The following is a 16,201-nucleotide window of genomic DNA, read 5'->3' on the forward strand; positions in this document are numbered from 1 at the left end:
GTATACATGTACCAATACATATATACATAAACCTATATAGAGTATACATGTACCAATACATATATACATAAACCTATATAGAGTATACATGTACCAATACATATATACATAAACCTATATAGGTTATACATGTACCAATACATATATACATAAACCTATATAGGGTATACATGTACCAATACATATATAGATAAACCTTTATAGGGTATATATGTACCTATACTAACAATTTTTAAAAATACAAATAACGTTTTACAGACTGTTTATATACAGGAAGAGGCAAGTAAAATACTGCCATCTACAAAACGGCCAGATACATCAATACATGTACCCGGGTATAGTTATTTAATTTTGTGGTACATTACTGTCATCTATGACCAACAGCCAGGCATTATATTTTATTATAGGAACTATATAGTTGCTAGGCCAATATTTCCCGGCTGTCTCGATCAGAACTAGTTCACTGGGATTAAATTTAACACAACATGGCTAGTTAAATATATCATGTTCATGAGGCTGTGGACTTAAGTATTTGGGTGTTTTGTAAAAATGACATGTGATGTTGAAGTTTTATCTTCATTATTCGGCAGTTAACAGTAAACAATTGTTTTTATATTTTGTATCAGTAAATATATGTGCAAACAGATAATAATTCAATGAATCATGGTATTAATAATCTCTGGGTATCTAATTTTGCCTTATCTTTGGTGACAGCAAAATGACAAAGTTAATTCCCCTGCAAAATATTACCAAGTATACATTCCTTACCAATATTAGTAGCTTACCCGTACCCATATATACCCATAAGGTTGCTAAACCTCTCTGATGACTCTCAACAGAAGGCAGTTAAATGTTTAAATGAACCGTTCTGGTCTATAAACAGGTTGGGTTCCCTCTGGCCGTCATAAAGAACTTGTTACAACATCACTTATATATAAACATGTACATAATACTGTTCATATGTAGAGCATTTTGTAATTTCTGCTGTCAGCTGGGTCACAATTTCTTTTGTGATTTCAACACAACAGGAAAATAGCTGTTTTAATCATGAAACCACTAACTCAGCATTGTGCATTATTTAGATATATTAAGCACAAATATGCTAAAAGGACAAAGTGAGATCAAAGTGGATAGAGAACCTATCCTTGCCTCCCTTCCAATTTGAATTACCTCCTGTTTATGAATCCATAGACTCTGGAATCCATAGACAGGTAATTATTTAACAAAACCAATTTTATATCTCCCTCCGTCTCCCTAGGATCAGTCTGTTTTTGATCCAGAAAACACTAATAGGAAAAGCTGTGTCGAATTATCCGTTGTCTCTGGTAAGACCTATCTGTATAGTTTGTTCATCCCGCAGACTGCCCTATGTCGGACATGCGAAATCATAGCCGTACAGAGGATAGCGCTTTAAGGCTGCCATGGCCTCTGGTGTCCGCGGAAGGAATATATACAGTACCACGGATCTGTGATGTAATTACAGTTCAGTAAACTACTATAATAGCGACTGCTCTATCATGATGCTATCAAAGCCGTCTGGTGGTTGGTGGTAAAATTTGTCAAACTGGACATCCATTACAGCACCTTCATCCACTGTGAAGAAAAGAAAACCGTAGTCACATTAACATCTGACACCAGGCTTTTCTAACATCGAGATAAAAAATATAAACCAGTTAATAACAGCCAGACCAAAATGATAGCCTAAAACCTACTGCACCTAAAACATCATCTCATGTAAAAAGAATGTTAAGCAAAGCAAGTGCAGTTTGTTAAAGAGTGAAAACATTTCACTGCCACTCATCTGTAATGGTGCTCAGTTAAACCTGATAATATTATATAAGTATAGTATGCAGGCAAAACAATAACAGATATTATTATTGTTATTGATTTTTTAAATGCTCTGATTTTAATTGTTTTTCAAAAATAAATAGTTATATAATATATATTCAAATTAATTACAACATCTCTGTTTCAGAAAATATCTTTTGAAGAATACTGTCCAAGATTAATGCCACAAAAATGCTGCCAAATGAACTTAGAATATGATATGTACCATAGAATACCGGGAACACTGTTCCTTTGATCCCCATCAGGGGGTTGTTTAGGGGTTTACCGTTCAGGAAGAAATTCAGTTCCACATGATCGTAGGTCAAACCCTGTAAACAGACATAAAATATATTAACAAAATTTGCAATGGTTAATTAGTAATGATATAATAATAATAATACAAGAGGCCCAAGAGGGCCTGTATCGCTCACCTGAATATTTAAGCAGTCATAGCAAAATATTCTCATTAAATATTATATTGCACTAAAAATATTTCCCTCGCAAACTTTGTTGGCTCCATCTGTTGAAACTACCAGCAAAATATTATTATAAGATTCTATGCTTTTTGATTCTTCTTCAGAAGTTGCTTGACATATTTTTCCCTGTGATCTTGTAAGTAGGTCAATGTCATTTTCCTTCTCAAATTGGTTAGCTCTATTCCAAAAAGCTACCAGCCAAATCTTATGAATCCATTCCTTTTAGTTCTCAAGAACAAATCCATTAAAATGTTGTTGACCTCTGTGACCTCTAAAGTAGGTTGAGGTCATTTTCATTTGCAAACTTTGGTGAGCTCTATCCCGGGAAGTCACCAGCCAAATATTATAATTTTATGCCTTTTAATTCTTCAGAAGAAGCTGTTTGAACTGTTTGACATATTTGAACGCTGTGACCTTGAAAGTAGGTCAAGGTCATTTTCATTCGCAAACTTTGTTTGGCTCTTTCCCAGGAAGCCACCTGCCAAATATTAAGATTTTATAACTACCAGTTCTTCAGAAGAAGTCGTTTAAAGTGTTTGACATATCTGCCTCATGTGACCTTAAAAGAAGGTCAAGGTCATTTTCATTCTCAAACTTTGTTCGGCTCTTTCCTAGGAAGCTACAAGCCAAATATAGAGATTATATACCTTTCAGTTCTTCAGAAGAAGTCGTTTGAAGTGTCTGACACATTTGACTCCTGTGACCTTGAAAGAAGGTCAAGGTCATTTTCATTCTCAAACTTTGTCGGGCTCTATCCAAGGAAGCCATCAATCAAAAATAAAGATTCTATACCTTTCAGTTCTTCAGAAGAAGTCATTTGAAGCTTTTGACATATATGACCCCTGTGACCTTGAAAGTAGGTCAAACTAGTTTTCATTCTCAAACTTTGTTGGGCTCTATCCCAGGAAGCCACCAGCCAAATATAAAGATTATATACCTTTCAGTTCTTCAGAAGAAGTCGTTTGAAGTGTTTGACACATTTGACCCCTGTGACCTTGAAAGAAGGTCAAGGTAATTTTCATTCTCAAACTTTGTTGGGCTCCATCCAAGGAAGCCATCAGCCAAATATGAAGATTCTATACCTTTTAATTCTTCAGAAGAAGTCGTTTGAAGTTTTTGACATATTTGACCCCTGTGACCTTGAAAGTAGGTCAAACTAATTTTCATTCTCAAACTTTGTTGGTCTCTATCCCAGGAAGCCACCAGCCAAATATAAAGATTCTATACCTTTCAGTTCTTCAGAAGAAGTCGTTTGAAGTGTTTGACACATTTGACCCCTGTGACCTTGAAAGTAGGTCAAGGTCATTTTCATTCTCAAACTTTGTTGGGCTCTATCCCAGGAAGCCATCAGCCAAATATGAAGATTCTATACCTTTTTGTTCTTTAGAAGAAGTCGTTTGAAGTTTTTGACATATTTGACCCCTGTGACCTTGAAAACAGGTCAAGGTCATTTTCGTTCTCAAACTTTGTAGGGCTCCTACCAACGAAGCTTACAGCCAAATATCATGACTCTAGGCCTGTCCGTTCTTCAGAAGAAGTTGTTTAAAGGAAAAGTTGACGGACGCCGCGCCACGGCATAAGCTCACTTGGCACTTCGTGCCAGGTGAGCTAATAATTTACAACATTTACAGAGCACCCTATATAATTTGTAAACTTACTCTAAAGCGCTTTACAACATATGGATAATAGCATTAGTTATAATTGTGTAACAAAACAGGCTTACACTAACCATTATACATTCAGCAAGAAGATAATCATGATCTCTATGTGCACATAAATGCATAAATAAAGGGTGGTATGTACACGACGTCTGTGAAAAGAGCCTAAAATGCTGACGTGAAGAGGTGAGTTTTAATGTCTTCTCAAAGCACCGGTTTCCATAGGTCACAGTACGAGATTTTGAGACACACAACAATGATTCTGACTCCGACCGTAGTGATTGTAGCTGATACAGGGTAACAATCTCCTGTAGGTACTGGCTATGGGGAGCTGTTCCATTTGTAACGGAGCCGCCTAGTCACTTCACTCAATATTGTCTCTGTTTAGTTCTAGACTAGATCGTTTGCTGGTAGCGCAAAACAACGATCTTACACAAGACTCGCAAAAGCCAGTTCGTAACGCTCGACTTGAACCGGTAGTACTGGTAGCGTACTTTGTAGAACTAACATGAAGTATTAAGTAAACTCAAGTTTTGTGTACCACATAGACTGATTTTATTAAATGACACATATATAGTATGTTATTCTGAATATCTTTCACACGAATCTTTGCATAATCATCAAACAACAAACACACTTATAACCTTATCCTAGGTCTCGACACTGAAGTCTCCGGTAATGTAATTCCCGTAAGTAATCCACGTATAAGTAGAATATAATATATATCTATAAGCTGAAATGGCTGAACTAGCCAATGATGATAATGAGATTAAGCTTTCCTAATGAAAGTGACAAAGTTATGAGACTGAATGAGTTATTATATTTTAGGTTTCAAAGGCCGAAAGAAGTATAAATGATGTCCGAATAAAGAAGTCTAAGTGTATACGTAAAAGTCGATAAATCTCTAAGTCTAAAAGTCTGTAAGTCTAATGAAAATACAAACGCTCGCTCTTTTATACTCACTCTCAGGCACAACAACAAATCAAAACATCGTATGTCGGTCCTAGAATAAACAACCAATCGAATAACTGTAAATAAACATCGCGTTTATTTACCGAACTCAAACATTCATAAACTCCCGCTATTCGATGATAGCAACTCCAAGACCGGAAATACATAACAACTGTCACTCTCTGTACATGCGCACTCTCACAACAATGGCAGCCTCCATCACACTACAGAACACGCACCAAGACTCGTCAATAAGACGGTAACTACAATTATAATACACGCAATTATCAAGGTATATATGAACGATTCAATTAATACATCAACAATACAACTATATATATCCTCCAAGCAACACAGCGCTCTTACTTTGTTCTTAAATAACACTTTACCATTACCACTCAACATTCCTCGTGGTATAACCTAAACACTCGTAAATTTGACATCTCATATTTAACTCAAAGTCTCTCTCTCTCTGCCATTGTCGACGACTCACACTATCAATAATAAATGTAATCATACAAAATATACAAGAATGATTTGTTGTTATTTCATTGAATAAGCATGGTGCCATAGTGGTACATAAATATGTATAACATAAAACATGAGAAAATATGAGGTTCAACTTCGTTACACATTCAGTGCCTTGTATGTGTACACCAAAATTTTGTACTGCGACTTGCATTGTACAGCTAACCAGTGCAATGAATATAGCACAGATGTGATGTGCTATCTCTTTCGAGTACGAGTAACCAGTGGGGTTTCCACAAAGCACGGGTGTTGGCTTAATTATTACAAAAGACACTGAATTAGCATTCATTGTCATTTTTCAAAAACTGCAATTTATGTTGGGTGGGCTTATAACGAGGCTGGGATAAATGTGGTATATATGCCTCTGGCATTATAATGTTGTCCAATGTTGAATTCACTTAAATACATATATAATTATATGATCATCAAAAATCCATAAATAACCACAATACAGTTGTGAACTTCACAATAGGAACAAGAGAGAATGCAATTTAAAGATGACTTGGATAACAAGCTTTCCATTTTTTTGCGATGATTTTATGGAAGCATAGCTGCATAGCCATAAACCTTAATTATTGTCGGCTCTTGTGATTTATCGATTTTCCCAGTATTTTCTTCAGACAGTTTCCAAGCTTTCTGTCAGAATATTCACTATTGTCATCTTAGTAACGAGATCAGAACCAATTCCATATTTATTTTTGTCTCTGTCGCTCGAGGTTGTGACAGACAATCCCAGATTCCTTCAATGAAGCCCAAGAAACTACATACTGAAACCAATCATATCAAAAAAAGCAGACGCTAATTATGGTCATAGATAGAATTTTTATTTTTAAAGTTGCACCGAGGAAATGTGTTCTTTTCCTTTCATATTTTGTAAAGCAATATTTTGACCTTGTTTGGGAATAAAGTATTATATGATGAACTCGTATTTTAAACAAATGCAACAAAAATATTTCCTGTTTTAAACTAAAACATTTTCTTGATCATGAAGCTGTTTAAACTAACAAACATTCACCAAATAGATTGTGAGAGCTATAGGCAGAAAGCATATAGAATATAATTAGTCACAGGCATTGAAGTAACATACATGTACAAACACCGGTATGTATATACATTGAGTGCCCCCCAGTGCCTATGATTGGGGAAAGTCTAATTAAAGCCCAGCATTGTAGACATACAGACCTGCCATTTCTGATATGCTGCCTGTATACAGAAGCCAGTACTGTAGCACTCTAGATGCAGTAATATGGTCCCTCTGCAGATGACTAGATAGTTTGTCAGATATAACAGAGCAGGGCGTTACCATAATCCAACCGAGAGGTAACAAGTGAATGCACCGAAATCTTGTTATAAACTGCCGGATACAGCCGATGTTCCTGATCTGGTAGTGACAGCATTTGGCAAAAGCATTCACTTCTTTCTCCAAGTTGAGTAAACTATCAAAGTATACCCCTAGGTTTTTAACAGCTGGGACAGTCTCAATAGTTCTGGCACCGACCTTGAGCTGGAGAGCCATTGTTTGCTGACACTTTGGGGAAAAGATGACTAGTTCTGTCTTTTCCTGATTAATCTTTAGTATGTTAGCATTCATCCAGGTACTGATGTCTGTCAGACAAGCTTCCAGATGTTCTGATTTTGTATCCCAACTGTCCTGTGGTTTGATGACCATGTAAATTTGTTTGTCATCAGCATGACAATGATAGCGAAGGCTATATATGGCGATGACAAATCTCTCCGATCGGTTTGGAATACAGTCAATATTTCCGTGGTCCTAACACAGACCCAACAGGAGCTCAAAATCAATGTAGCAAACAGATCTAGAGGTGGGATGGAAAAACAAACTAGATTTCTTCTGATCTTGGAATGAGGCGTTATAAAGTCTTACAAGCTATGACATACATTGCTGGTGCTATGATCTGTATTCCATTACCTGTATCATTACCAGTATCATTATCTCCTGTAGCGATCCTGTATCGTTACCTGTATCATTACCTGTATCATTATCTCCTGTAGCGATCCTGTATCGTTACCTGTATCATTACCTGTATCATTTGGGTATGTATACCTGAGAGCTATTGTGTTGTACTTACCAGTATATCTCCTTCCTGTGGTACCTCCGGCAGCTTGCCTTTTTCCTCATTATTGTGATAAAGCACGCCATCATGTCTTATCACCCAGGAGTCTTTGTTGTTACCCAAAGGGACTGTACTCATATCACACAGTTTGGTGGCTAGACCGACACCCCACACACCTGTATAAACACAAACAACAGTGTTACACTAGACCGACACCCCACACACCTGTATAAACACAAACAACAGTGTTACACTAGACCGACACCCCACACACCTGTATAAACACAAACAACAGTGTTACACTAGACCGACACCCCACACACCTGTATAAACACAAACAACAGTGTTACACTAGACCGACACCCCACACACCTGTATAAACACAAACAACAGTGTTACACTAGACCGACACCCCACACACCTGTATAAACACAAACAACAGTGTTACACTAGACCGACACCCCACACACCTGTATAAACACAAACAACAGTGTTACACTAGACCGACACCCCACACACCTGTATAAACACAAACAACAGTGTTACACTAGACCGACACCCCACACACCTGTATAAACACAAACAACAGTGTTACACTAGACCGACACCCCACACACCTGTATAAACACAAACAACAGTGTTACACTAGACCGACACCCCACACACCTGTATAAACACAAACAACAGTGTTACACTAGACCGACACCCCACACACCTGTATAAACACAAACAACAGTGTTACACTAGACCGACACCCCACACACCTGTATAAACACAAACAACAGTGTTACACTAGACCGACACCCCACACACCTGTATAAACACAAACAACAGTGTTACACTAGACCGACACCCCACACACCTGTATAAACACAAACAACAGTGTTACACTAGACCGACACCCCACACACCTGTATAAACACAAACAACAGTGTTACACTAGACCGACACCCCACACACCTGTATAAACACAAACAACAGTGTTACACTAGACCGACACCCCACACACCTGTATAAACACAAACAACAGTGTTACACTAGACCGACACCCCACACACCTGTATAAACACAAACAACAGTGTTACACTAGACCGACACCCCACACACCTGTATAAACACAAACAACAGTGTTACACTAGACCGACACCCCACACACCTGTATAAACACAAACAACAGTGTTACACTAGACCGACACCCCACACACCTGTATAAACACAAACAACAGTGTTACACTAGACCGACACCCCACACACCTGTATAAACACAAACAACAGTGTTACACTAGACCGACACCCCACACACCTGTATAAACACAAACAACAGTGTTACACTAGACCGACACCCCACACACCTGTATAAACACAAACAACAGTGTTACACTAGACCGACACCCCACACACCTGTATAAACACAAACAACAGTGTTACACTAGACCGACACCCCACACACCTGTATAAACACAAACAACAGTGTTACACTAGACCGACACCCCACACACCTGTATAAACACAAACAACAGTGTTACACTAGACCGACACCCCACACACCTGTATAAACACAAACAACAGTGTTACACTAGACCGACACCCCACACACCTGTATAAACACAAACAACAGTGTTACACTAGACCGACACCCCACACACCTGTATAAACACAAACAACAGTGTTACACTAGACCGACACCCCACACACCTGTATAAACACAAACAACAGTGTTACACTAGACCGACACCCCACACACCTGTATAAACACAAACAACAGTGTTACACTAGACCGACACCCCACACACCTGTATAAACACAAACAACAGTGTTACACTAGACCGACACCCCACACACCTGTATAAACACAAACAACAGTGTTACACTAGACCGACACCCCACACACCTGTATAAACACAAACAACAGTGTTACACTAGACCGACACCCCACACACCTGTATAAACACAAACAACAGTGTTACACTAGACCGACACCCCACACACCTGTATAAACACAAACAACAGTGTTACACTAGACCGACACCCCACACACCTGTATAAACACAAACAACAGTGTTACACTAGACCGACACCCCACACACCTGTATAAACACAAACAACAGTGTTACACTAGACCGACACCCCACACACCTGTATAAACACAAACAACAGTGTTACACTAGACCGACACCCCACACACCTGTATAAACACAAACAACAGTGTTACACTAGACCGACACCCCACACACCTGTATAAACACAAACAACAGTGTTACACTAGACCGACACCCCACACACCTGTATAAACACAAACAACAGTGTTACACTAGACCGACACCCCACACACCTGTATAAACACAAACAACAGTGTTACACTAGACCGACACCCCACACACCTGTATAAACACAAACAACAGTGTTACACTAGACCGACACCCCACACACCTGTATAAACACAAACAACAGTGTTACACTAGACCGACACCCCACACACCTGTATAAACACAAACAACAGTGTTACACTAGACCGACACCCCACACACCTGTATAAACACAAACAACAGTGTTACACTAGACCGACACCCCACACACCTGTATAAACACAAACAACAGTGTTACACTAGACCGACACCCCACACACCTGTATAAACACAAACAACAGTGTTACACTAGACCGACACCCCACACACCTGTATAAACACAAACAACAGTGTTACACTAGACCGACACCCCACACACCTGTATAAACACAAACAACAGTGTTACACTAGACCGACACCCCACACACCTGTATAAACACAAACAACAGTGTTACACTAGACCGACACCCCACACACCTGTATAAACACAAACAACAGTGTTACACTAGACCGACACCCCACACACCTGTATAAACACAAACAACAGTGTTACACTAGACCGACACCCCACACACCTGTATAAACACAAACAACAGTGTTACACTAGACCGACACCCCACACACCTGTATAAACACAAACAACAGTGTTACACTAGACCGACACCCCACACACCTGTATAAACACAAACAACAGTGTTACACTAGACCGACACCCCACACACCTGTATAAACACAAACAACAGTGTTACACTAGACCGACACCCCACACACCTGTATAAACACAAACAACAGTGTTACACTAGACCGACACCCCACACACCTGTATAAACACAAACAACAGTGTTACACTAGACCGACACCCCACACACCTGTATAAACACAAACAACAGTGTTACACTAGACCGACACCCCACACACCTGTATAAACACAAACAACAGTGTTACACTAGACCGACACCCCACACACCTGTATAAACACAAACAACAGTGTTACACTAGACCGACACCCCACACACCTGTATAAACACAAACAACAGTGTTACACTAGACCGACACCCCACACACCTGTATAAACACAAACAACAGTGTTACACTAGACCGACACCCCACACACCTGTATAAACACAAACAACAGTGTTACACTAGACCGACACCCCACACACCTGTATAAACACAAACAACAGTGTTACACTAGACCGACACCCCACACACCTGTATAAACACAAACAACAGTGTTACACTAGACCGACACCCCACACACCTGTATAAACACAAACAACAGTGTTACACTAGACCGACACCCCACACACCTGTATAAACACAAACAACAGTGTTACACTAGACCGACACCCCACACACCTGTATAAACACAAACAACAGTGTTACACTAGACCGACACCCCACACACCTGTATAAACACAAACAACAGTGTTACACTAGACCGACACCCCACACACCTGTATAAACACAAACAACAGTGTTACACTAGACCGACACCCCACACACCTGTATAAACACAAACAACAGTGTTACACTAGACCGACACCCCACACACCTGTATAAACACAAACAACAGTGTTACACTAGACCGACACCCCACACACCTGTATAAACACAAACAACAGTGTTACACTAGACCGACACCCCACACACCTGTATAAACACAAACAACAGTGTTACACTAGACCGACACCCCACACACCTGTATAAACACAAACAACAGTGTTACACTAGACCGACACCCCACACACCTGTATAAACACAAACAACAGTGTTACACTAGACCGACACCCCACACACCTGTATAAACACAAACAACAGTGTTACACTAGACCGACACCCCACACACCTGTATAAACACAAACAACAGTGTTACACTAGACCGACACCCCACACACCTGTATAAACACAAACAACAGTGTTACACTAGACCGACACCCCACACACCTGTATAAACACAAACAACAGTGTTACACTAGACCGACACCCCACACACCTGTATAAACACAAACAACAGTGTTACACTAGACCGACACCCCACACACCTGTATAAACACAAACAACAGTGTTACACTAGACCGACACCCCACACACCTGTATAAACACAAACAACAGTGTTACACTAGACCGACACCCCACACACCTGTATAAACACAAACAACAGTGTTACACTAGACCGACACCCCACACACCTGTATAAACACAAACAACAGTGTTACACTAGACCGACACCCCACACACCTGTATAAACACAAACAACAGTGTTACACTAGACCGACACCCCACACACCTGTATAAACACAAACAACAGTGTTACACTAGACCGACACCCCACACACCTGTATAAACACAAACAACAGTGTTACACTAGACCGACACCCCACACACCTGTATAAACACAAACAACAGTGTTACACTAGACCGACACCCCACACACCTGTATAAACACAAACAACAGTGTTACACTAGACCGACACCCCACACACCTGTATAAACACAAACAACAGTGTTACACTAGACCGACACCCCACACACCTGTATAAACACAAACAACAGTGTTACACTAGACCGACACCCCACACACCTGTATAAACACAAACAACAGTGTTACACTAGACCGACACCCCACACACCTGTATAAACACAAACAACAGTGTTACACTAGACCGACACCCCACACACCTGTATAAACACAAACAACAGTGTTACACTAGACCGACACCCCACACACCTGTATAAACACAAACAACAGTGTTACACTAGACCGACACCCCACACACCTGTATAAACACAAACAACAGTGTTACACTAGACCGACACCCCACACACCTGTATAAACACAAACAACAGTGTTACACTAGACCGACACCCCACACACCTGTATAAACACAAACAACAGTGTTACACTAGACCGACACCCCACACACCTGTATAAACACAAACAACAGTGTTACACTAGACCGACACCCCACACACCTGTATAAACACAAACAACAGTGTTACACTAGACCGACACCCCACACACCTGTATAAACACAAACAACAGTGTTACACTAGACCGACACCCCACACACCTGTATAAACACAAACAACAGTGTTACACTAGACCGACACCCCACACACCTGTATAAACACAAACAACAGTGTTACACTAGACCGACACCCCACACACCTGTATAAACACAAACAACAGTGTTACACTAGACCGACACCCCACACACCTGTATAAACACAAACAACAGTGTTACACTAGACCGACACCCCACACACCTGTATAAACACAAACAACAGTGTTACACTAGACCGACACCCCACACACCTGTATAAACACAAACAACAGTGTTACACTAGACCGACACCCCACACACCTGTATAAACACAAACAACAGTGTTACACTAGACCGACACCCCACACACCTGTATAAACACAAACAACAGTGTTACACTAGACCGACACCCCACACACCTGTATAAACACAAACAACAGTGTTACACTAGACCGACACCCCACACACCTGTATAAACACAAACAACAGTGTTACACTAGACCGACACCCCACACACCTGTATAAACACAAACAACAGTGTTACACTAGACCGACACCCCACACACCTGTATAAACACAAACAACAGTGTTACACTAGACCGACACCCCACACACCTGTATAAACACAAACAACAGTGTTACACTAGACCGACACCCCCACACACCTGTATACACACACAAAAAACAGTGTTATACTAGACCGACACCCCACACACCTGTATAAACATAAACAACAGTGTTACACTAGACCGATGCCCCACACACCTGTACACACACAAACAACAGTGCTATACTAGACCGATGCCCCACACACCTGTATACATACAACAACAGTGTTACACTAAACCGTGCCCAACACACCTGTATACATACAACAACAGTGTTATACTGGACTGACACCCCACACACCTGTATAAACACAACAACAGTGTTATACTAGACCGATGTCCCACACACCTGTATAAACACAACAACAAAGTTACACTAATAGGGAGAGTGGGCAAGTATGGCATGGTGTCTTAGTAATGAGAACAATAAGATTCACCAAAAGTTTGAAAAAGATGTCCAAGACTAACCTGAAAAAAGTCTACAAAATTTCCTGCAAGTAGCTGCTTTCACGAAAAAAATACAGAAGAACATTGTTACATACCTGTACTCTGAAGCTTTATTTCAAAGTAAGCCTTGTCTTGTGCGATCGGGGCATTTGATAGGGCAGATCCTGTTCCACATATCCGTTTTCCACTTTTCACAATAACAACATCATTTCCTAACAACAAAATTTCAATCAGACAAAATAAATAATAATAACAATAATATACAACATTTGATATAGGTTTCTATCTAGCTAGAATATTAAGCCACTAGCTATCAAACACTTTACAGTACATATCTACAATTTATACAATCAATACAATTAGCAAATACAATAATTAATACAATTTTTGAGGAATTCGCAGGAGCTGCCTGACTTATCAGGCGCTAACTACTAGTCATATGCCACCTGGCTATTAACTCCCTATGTGTGTATGCCTGTATGCATATGTGTGCTGTAGATGTATTGTGTTCTGTTTGTAGTTGGACCGTGCTTCCAACAGTATCATTTATAGTGCCACCTCACTTGAATGCTACAGCACAGATACCGCATTAATCCACCCCAGACCAATTTTGATCATTTTTGATCAACCCCGACCATTTTAAACTCTAACTGGGTTGTTGGAGTTATTCTGGCAGGAGAAAAACACTTTCTCAGAATATTCAATGCACACAAAGATTTTGAGGATACCCACCGCACTCGACCATTGTCACTTCAGATGTAACAAGGCATTTTAGTGGTGGTCAATCCAAATAATTTGCGATGGTATAACTGTGATATACCATGCATCTCTAGCCAATTCCTCATTTTTATATGAAGCCTGGGTGGCGATAGTTAATTCTGACAATGACCTCTCTGACCCTGAATTTTATCATTAATGATGTCACAAAAAATAATTTGACCCGAAAGGTAAATGTGATTCTGTCTCACTTTGAATAGTTTCACGTCACCAATCCACAGCAGAGAGACTCAGGTTTTGAAAAGAACACACAAAACCTTCCTAAAATTCGTTTCTTTTGGTGATTTAAGATGATATTGGAATGGGGACAACCCTTATATTTACTTTATTATAATCAGAATTGCTAATGTATATAATGATTGTATACTGTCGCAAATATCCTTGTTACTGGCTTCATTCTGTATCCCCAGTAAAGCTAAATTTCCAACAGTATGATTATGATATACCAAAGCTAATCTCATAATACAGTAGGGTTATTCCTTAATTCATAGTTTTTACTTGATGACAAATTAAATGCTAGTTAGTCTGTTTTGAATGCAAACATTTGATTTGCACTCTTTACTTGGCAAAGGAAACAGACGTTTTTTCAAGCTCACAAAATTAGTTTTCAATTACTGTTTCTGTTCAAAACAAAGCTTTTCATATTCATACCAAACTGATGAATCTTATTCCAAATATTGAAATTATTTTCATCATAATATATTAACTGATCTGGTTTTAGCATACCTCTTGTTATGGCTGAGGAATTAAATATTTGCATTCCATCAAATTACTTCATGATAAATTAAAAAGAGTCCTAACACTATGGGGTGAGTAGGAACGACTTAGGCAAGTTAGGGGCCGGTACTGGCCGGGGCATTTACAGAGCCGAACAGGGATCCCCTCGGATAGCCTGTTACTTCTATCCAGCTCTCCAACTTACGCAACAAAACGTAAAATACTAAACATCACACTCAAACATTAACGCGTTTGGGACAAGAAAGTCAACGGTCTATCTAACTATATGTTATACTCCACAGAAACCAACATGGCTTTAATGCGGAGAGTTGAAAATCCGCAGAACCATGAGAAGGAGGGGGGGGGGGGGTACTGTCACGTCAACACAAAACACCAAGAGTGGTGATCTTACGATCGCCATACTTCTCACCCATATTTGTCGTGTCGAGTTTCACGGTGGGTATGTCTTTGAGTTGAACATGACCGGAACGATTCGCTCTGTTCCCACAACAAAAACACGGACAGTAGAAAGACGTCCAGCTCATTTCGCTGTACAAACCGGAAGTTTAACGTTGGATACTAACTACTAGAGTGGTAATCGCACAGAATATCAGGAAAACTGTTCCGTCAAATAGCTATAGGTCGTTACCTTGGTTAACAACAAAGCTGTTGAGAAAAGTAAAAAGAACAAACCCCACGCACGAATCGCCTTTCACAGGTTAGATTAAAGATAACTATATGTCCG

At 39.8% G+C, this 16,201-nt stretch overlaps 1 protein-coding gene across 1 annotated transcript; it reads right to left on the reverse strand.

Moving 5' to 3' along the window:
• Positions 1–185: 185 nt before the first annotated feature.
• On the reverse strand, positions 186–16,021 carry LOC110464264 (SPRY domain-containing protein 7-like). The gene is made up of 5 exons (XM_021519374.1): positions 15,887–16,021; positions 14,058–14,174; positions 7,531–7,691; positions 2,054–2,156; positions 186–1,593 (listed from the first exon to the last, which is right to left on the reverse strand). Exons 1-5 carry the CDS (start codon positions 15,999–16,001, stop codon positions 1,496–1,498), a joined length of 594 nt encoding a protein of 197 aa, XP_021375049.1. The 5' UTR covers positions 16,002–16,021; the 3' UTR covers positions 186–1,495.
• Positions 16,022–16,201: the final 180 nt, after the last annotated feature.

This window comes from Mizuhopecten yessoensis, unplaced genomic scaffold, assembly GCF_002113885.1.
Source record: "Mizuhopecten yessoensis strain PY_sf001 unplaced genomic scaffold, ASM211388v2 scaffold10977, whole genome shotgun sequence".
Taxonomy (NCBI): Eukaryota; Metazoa; Mollusca; class Bivalvia; order Pectinida; family Pectinidae; genus Mizuhopecten; species Mizuhopecten yessoensis.

What these genes read in the sequence shown, in the direction of transcription:
- LOC110464264 (XM_021519374.1), bottom strand. Translation starts at nt 16,001, where the DNA reads ATGAGCTGGACGTCTTTCTACTGTCCGTGTTTTTGTTGTGGGAACAGA. An exon ending in ACTCGACACGACAAATATGG is followed by an intron (nt 14,175 to 15,886) that starts GTGAGAAGTATG and finishes TTTTGTTGTTAG; the next exon opens with GAAATGATGTTGTTATTGTG. An exon ending in CACAGGAAGGAGATATACTG is followed by an intron (nt 2,157 to 7,530) that starts GTAAGTACAACA and finishes GTCTGTTTACAG; the next exon opens with GGTTTGACCTACGATCATGT.